General features: G+C 33.2%; 1 protein-coding gene and 1 long non-coding RNA gene across 2 annotated transcripts; both read left to right on the forward strand.

Annotated features, from left to right (window-relative positions):
• The first annotated feature begins 2,046 nt into the window (after positions 1 to 2,046).
• LOC133801866 (uncharacterized) lies at positions 2,047 to 3,411 on the forward strand. Its single transcript, XR_009877029.1, has 5 exons — positions 2,047 to 2,154; positions 2,394 to 2,470; positions 2,588 to 2,667; positions 3,176 to 3,238; positions 3,379 to 3,411. It is a non-coding gene; the product is annotated as an uncharacterized LOC133801866 (long non-coding RNA).
• Positions 3,412 to 5,284: 1,873 nt separating this feature from the next.
• LOC133799713 (protein MOR1-like) lies at positions 5,285 to 6,533 on the forward strand. The gene is made up of 5 exons (XM_062237716.1): positions 5,285 to 5,368; positions 5,936 to 6,058; positions 6,170 to 6,247; positions 6,370 to 6,488; positions 6,530 to 6,533. The coding sequence occupies exons 1-5, from the start codon at positions 5,285 to 5,287 to the stop codon at positions 6,531 to 6,533; spliced, it is 408 nt and encodes a 135-aa protein (XP_062093700.1).
• The last annotated feature ends 751 nt before the right edge of the window (positions 6,534 to 7,284 follow it).

Here is a 7,284-nt window from a genome sequence, read left to right on the forward strand (position 1 = left end):
TGATTCTTGTAGATCTTGTTGTATAGGGTGTATCAATAATTTTTGAGCTTATTTTATGTTTATGGATGAGATTTATTTGTGGTATGATGATTTGCATGCATGCATGTGTCTAGGGTTATGGTAGAAGTGCTTCTTGATGATAGGTTGTGTAAAAATGCATGCTGCCAAAATTTCGTGATCTGGTTTCCAACGGGTCAGATCGCACTCTACTACCTCTGTATGTGAAAAATATTTATGTAGTTGCATATTTTTTTGTGATTACTTGATGATAGGATTTGTAAAATCGTGGAAAGGTATTTTTAAACCCAAGTTATGAACATTTTGGCATTTCGAAGTAAATCTGGAAAATTTTGTGCAGCATGCACTGCCCAGATAGTTTTGAGTTTTGAACAAGTCTTGCTGATAAAAAAGCTATCAAATATGGTAGGGTGTTAGTTTAAGCATTTATAAGGGTCACTGAAAATTTTAGAGGAAATTTGTTAAGGTGTAAGAGATGTAATTTTTCAAAATTTGCACTGCCCTAGAATATGGAAACAAAACTTCTGGGCAGCAAGCACTACCCATATTGCTTTAAAATTTTTTATGAGTTTTATTATTCCAAAAATTTTGAAATTTTGAAGGAACCTAATCTCGACATGTATAAAGATCCCTGTAAAATTTTACAAAGAACTGGGCTATGGTGTAAGAGAAATAAATTTTCAAAGTTACATTAAAATCTGGGAAAAACTTCTGGGCGGCAGGCACTGCCCAGATTGCTTTACAAATTTGAAAGAGTTTTTCCATCCCAAAAATTATGAAATTTTGAGGGAAATTAGTTAAGATGTTTATAAGGAATTCTTTAAAATTTAGATAAAAATGTGCCACGATTTAAGAAAAATAATTTTTCTAAGTTTGCCCGAAAAACTGAAAGGTAGTAATTTCGAACCTTACGATAAATGATTTTTGGGAGGTTAGTTCTCTTAACCTAAAATAAGTTTTGAAATGAGGCTTTCACCTAGTTCCCATCCTTATGATATAGAACACGTGAACGATAGTTTAAGGGATTTTCCCCAAAACTCAACTTAGGGCAAAAGTTTGAAAAGGAGATTCTCAACCTTAAATTAAATAGTGGAAGTAAAGTTTTGGAAATGAGAAGAAATAATCCTTTGTAAAGATAACTAAGGATTTGGAGACTTAACCAATCCCAAATTAGCTTGAGTTAATTTAAATGTTGATTTTTACCATTTTTAAGTTAAGGGTCCACTACACCAAATACCCATTTCCATAACACATGAATATAATACTAATAAAAAAGTATTATGCTAGAGTACTTATATTAGGGCACTTTATGAAAAAACGGGCGGTAATAATAAAACCATCCCGCCACTTAGCTTTTTTTTTCATTTCATTTGGGGCCAATTCATTTCCTTCAATTCCTTCTCCTTTTTCCTCATCATTCTCTCTCCTCTCTCTCGGATCTCTTTCTCCCACCAGACCTCTCTCCTTCACTCTTTCTCTCTCACCTTTGTCTTTGTGGACACCAGACCGCTACCTTTGTCATTTCCCCTACCTACCCCGGCTAGGGATCTTCAGAGGCCGTCGAAGCTTCGACCATGCGGGCCCAAGCCCTCACACGACACCAGAGGCGAACGACGTCACCGGAGGCCAGCTCTTCTCCTCGTCCCTGTGTGCAGCCAAGCCTTCTTCTTCCCTGCATGAGACACTTGATTTTTCTCAAGTTAGGTCAGAACAGGATCCCGCGCTTCTAGAAGATGCTAGACAAGCTACCAAGTCAGGAGAAAAGATGAACAGAGAACAGGTATAACACACATAATGATATCATCATATATGGTTTTAGTTTCCAACTTTCTTTGATTCTATGTTTGGTCCTTTTGACATTTTTTTTCTTGACAAAGTTGGTTTGTCTTGTTTTGTTTTGTTTCAGTATGGAGATCTCAAAAGGAAAATTGGATTCCAGTGTGGCGAACCTCGAGAGTGAAGCTTACCCTGTTTTGGATGAACTGGGTAGAAATAGAGGACGCTAACATCTATTCTCTGGACAGATTAGTGGGCAGTTAAAATCCTTGCAAATTTTTGCAAGCTTGACAGCAGAAAGAGATGGTGAAATTAGAAAAGCTGCTTTGAATACTCTTGCCACTGGATATAAGATTCTTGGTATGTCATGATTTTAAGATTTTAAAGTATTTTCTAACTTGTTTAAGATTTTGAATTTTTATTTATTGTTCCTTTGAGACATCCCATTTTCTTTGAGCCTGTTTTGTGGGGCTAAGTTTTCTTAGTTTGTAATTTATTTTGTAAGTTGCGTTGTTGTTTACAGTGAATGCAATTAGATTTTATCTGTTTAATTTTAATATTTTATTGTTAACTGTTAATGACCTTTTTTTCCCCATTAGGTGAGGATATATTGAGGTATGTTGGGAAGCTAACAGATGCTCAGAAAAGCATGCTGGATGATAGGTTTAAATGTAAGGTTAGTATATATTTGAGCTTAGAATTTAAAGTAAGGTAAACTTTTAAATTTGTTTTGGGATTAAATGATCTGTTTCTATTATCCATTCCATCCTTCTAATGATATTGCATCTTTTAGGTTCGAGAGATGGAAAAAAGGAAGGAAGGGAAGCCTGGCGAAGCCAGAGCTGCTTTGAGACGTTCTGTGAGGGAAATTGGGTATGTTTTTTAGCTTGTCTTTTTTATCTTTCGTAGTGTCTCTGTTACTTTTATTATTTCTAATGATGATTATCAACATTTTAATAAAGTATAATATTTTATTTTCTGTCAATTTTTTGTGTAGTTTTCTGTTTCTTTCTCAGCTGTCTTTTCTTTGAATTGTTTGTCTCATTGTAAAGCTTTCTCAATCTTGTTTCTTTTGGCACTCGTGCATATCAAATAAAAAAACATCTGATTGCTGACGCGTTTAGAAGGTCTCTTAATAGTTAGCTGTGACATAAACAGAGGTCATGTTGGTGCTTCTTCATTTCTGCTGTTGGGCTGCACTTATTTGGTTTTCAAATTGTTGCATTGCATTGCATTGCGTCCAATATTTTTGAACTTGTTTGAGGACATTTACTTTATTTTTATAGATAAAAAAATCCGTCACCAAGATCTAGAGAGTCATTTTGATACAAGCCTATTAGACTACTAACTTTGAACTTTTATTTATTTTGATTTATTGTAGATTGGATGTAGCAGAGCAAAGTGGAGAGGTTACACGATCTTTCTCTGGCCCAGTACTTCCAAGGTATTAGAAGCTCCGCATAGTGATTATTTAATTGTTTGTTTTTAATTTTTTAACAAGTGATACAAATTTTACTCGGACATTTCCATCACATATGTTGGCTTCATTGCTAATTTTCTTTTATTCTATGATGTTGGTATCAGGAAAAACTATGGGAATGCTGACATACATGTGGACAGACAACTTATTGTTGGGGTTTTATGCCCTAATTAAAACCCAAATTCTTTGTAATCTCATTTTATTATCAATAAAAGAATAGAAATCATTTTTTGACTTGGTCAATCACTTTGCTCACATGTTTTATTTTCATGATTATTTGTTTAATATAAACTTCTATTAAATCCCGAGCATATAGCTAATCTTATTTATAGTGACATAATCATAGTGGAATATAAATATGATTATATGTTCAAAATAAGTTAGTCCTAAGATTAGTCAGTGCACCGGATTTACACTGACTTGCCAATCTACGATATGATCTACTTACACATTACAGTGCTATGTTCTTTCCAGAACATTATCAAAGTAGATAAGATCGGATGTATATGTTACATCGGACAGGACCGATATTGACAGTTGATAAGATAAGTAAACATACCATTATTATCTATTCTAGTCATATCATATAGTTGACCATAGGTCAATTCAATCTCAATTCTGAGTGGTTAGTATTCTAACTGATTGTATTATTTGAGTTCTTTGACTTGTTCGTTACCAGCTTACCCTACGGACTAGCCCATACTTACATCTTGGGAACTCGGTAGTATAATTGAGTGGGAGTGTTAATCATAGATATGAACATCTATAGCTTCTGATGAAGAAGTGAAACGATGGTTTCCTTTTAGTTTGGTTCAAGGTGTTAAATGATAGAGATCTCATTTCAGTAATTAAATTAGTTTACTGAAATATCATTTACAAGGAACTAAGTGTTTTAAGGATAAAATACAATGAGGGGTAAAACGGTATTTTAGTCCTATCTCATTGTAGACCGTCTATAGAGGATTGAGTGAAAATTATGGTTGTAACAATGGATAATTAATAGCGTATCTATATTTGTTATAGAGTGTTCTATGAATTCAAGAGTGCAATTCCAAGTCTATAGTGGAGTCACGAGGAATTAATAAGTTAGTAAATTTATTTGTTAGATTTATGATAACTTATTGGAGCTTGATTTCATAGGCCCATGGTCCCCATTGTACCTTGGATAAAATCATCTAGATATTCTCAATTAATTGATTTAATTATCAATTAGAATTATCAAAGTTGACTAGGTCAATTTTGGATAGTTTCACAGAGTTGTGTAATTTTGAGAAGAAAAGAGAATTTATGGCAGATTTATTAATTAAGATAAATTGATATCTAAATTAATAAATAAATTTAAATCAAGGTTTAAATTATAAATAATTAATTTGATAAAGGATTTAAATAATTATTTAATTAATTAAATCAATAGAAAATAATACAGGCCTTGATTTTAAGTCCAATGGGCTTATAATCAAATGGGAAATTTCACGGGCCTATAGCCCATGATAATTTCGACCTAGGGCTTCAAAATGGCTGTTATTTTGATGATTTTTTAATTAAATTAAATGGCCTAATTGAGTCTATAAAAGGAGTGCTTAGAGAGAAGATTTCTGAGACGGCAGATAAGTCACAAGTCAGATTTTATGATAGTTTTATATTCTCTCTAAACACAAGTCCTTTTCTAAGCCACTTTGTTATTTTCTCTTCTTCTCTCTATATCTATCTCATGTGTTGAGAATTGCCCACACTATTCTAGGTGGTTCTAAGGATACATTGGAAGATCGTGAAGAAAATAGAACATCGGTTCAGTTTCTTGATAATACTCTGCGACAGAAAGGATACAAGAGTTAGAGAAACTGAAGGAAGGACTCTTAATTCCGCTGCGTATACTGTAAGTATTATATTATTTGTTTCTCTTTGAATTCAATTTTAGAAACATGTTTTAGGCTATCTCGTATTAATTTGTTTAATATTAGAATTACATGAAAATAAATAAAGATCCTGTATAAGCTTTTTCCAACACTTATGCCCCGTGTTCTTGCTGGTACCAATGGCCCCACTGATTGGAATGAAGCTTTGGATATTATTTCTTTTGGTTCTCCTGAGCAGGTACTTGTGGTTTATATGTACTTTTATATTAGAAGAAATATTAGTTATGAGAAAACTCTAGCTTGTCTCTTACAGTTAATAAGCCTTGTGTTTTGTAAGGATAAGCTTTAGGTTTTTATTTTTGATTTATCGGAAAGCCAATGGGAGAATTTTCAGTTATTACATGGAAAAACTAAGTGATAAGTAAATATAATATATGTATGTATAAAAAATAAAGAGTATGGTTAGTGGGTCTTGTGGCTAATTGCTAAGGCTATTAGCAATTATTCTGGTTAAAAAAAGAGTAATTCTTGCAGCTATTATTCCCCTTCCCCTTATATTCTCCTTTCATCTATTATTCTGGTTAAAAAAGAGTAATTCTTACATTTTGGTCTGATTTAATAATTCAAATGTCTGGCCTCATTGCTATACATTTTATTTGATATGAAGGCTTTCGTTTGTGTTTGTAGGGTAGAGCAACTTTGTTTATTGTTTATTGTTCCTTTTTCTCTTTTTCTCTTCTTCTTCTTTGTTATTTTTATTTTTCCAAAATTAAAAAAGTTTTAATATTTGTGTGCCTTTTTGCAGTCTGTTGAAGGAATGAAAGTCGTGTGTCATGAGCTGACACAAGCCACTAATGATCCAGAAGGCAATGCAATGGATGAACTTATTAAAGATGCAGACAGACTTGTTTCATGCCTTGCAAACAAGGTAGCGCTTTACTCTGTCCTTCCCTGTACTTTATTTTTTGTTTCTGGGTTTTGTTTTTTTTTTTTTTGGCATTATTTAGGCTTTGATTATGAACTTTTTCCCATAAAATAGGTTGCCAAGACCTTTGATTTCAGCTTGACAGGAGCATTATCTAGATCTTGTAAATATGTTCTCAACACCCTCATGCAGGTAAGTTTGGTTTATGTTGTTGTTGAATGTCTTAATGCTAACACTGTACTCTATTTTTCCATTTTTTTATATACCTTACTATAAACCTAACTAGTTGATGTAAAATTCTAATTGAGTTTTAGACATTTCAAAACAAGAGACTGGCTTATGCTATCAAGGAAAGCACTCTTGATAGTCTAATTACTAAGCTCCTTCTATGGTTGTTGGATGAGAGAGTTCCACATATCGATGATGGCAGCCAGCTTTTAAAAGCTTTGAGTGTTCTGATGCTAAATTTTCTAGTTAAGACTTGCCATTTCATTTCTTCCCTCTTCTTTTTTCCATTTATTCTTATCCTGACTCGCATGTCTTATTTTAGTCTGATTTGTTATTCAACTTTACAGGATAATGCAGATCGAACTTCATCCTTTGTTGTTCTCATCAATCTCTTACGTCCATTAGATCCTTCAAGGTGGCCCTCACCTGCATCAAATGAGACATTTGCTATCAGAAGTTCTCTGATCTGGTTGTGAAATGTTTGACAAAACTTACAAAGGTAACTTCTTGTTTTAGCTATTTTTTTTACCTTTTCTCTAAAGTTTTTTTTTGTTATCTTCTGTTTCAATGGGTAATCTGACATATTTTACAACTTGGCTTGCCTGCTTCTCATAGGTTCTTCAAAGCACTATTTATGAAGTCGACCTTGACCGCATCCTTCAAAGCATCCATTTGTATCTGCAAGACTTGGGGATGGAAGAAATTAGAAGACGGTATGCTTTTTTCTTTTATTTTATTTGGAATAACATACAATCTACTACTATGACTGATAGTTACAATTTGTGATTGCATAATAATTGGTTTCTTCTCTCTTGCAATGTATAAAAACTATTCAGTGCTGGTGCTGATGACAAGCCATTGCGCATGGTGAAAACTGTTCTACATGAACTAGTGAAGCTTCGAGGAGCTGCTATTAAATTTATACATCATAATGACATAATATGATGGAAATGCTAACTGAAGTCGACCAATCAAAAAAAGCTTGGATCTTTACAAAATTT

This window comes from Humulus lupulus, chromosome 9 (assembly GCF_963169125.1).
Source record: "Humulus lupulus chromosome 9, drHumLupu1.1, whole genome shotgun sequence".
Classification (NCBI taxonomy): domain Eukaryota; kingdom Viridiplantae; phylum Streptophyta; class Magnoliopsida; order Rosales; family Cannabaceae; genus Humulus; species Humulus lupulus.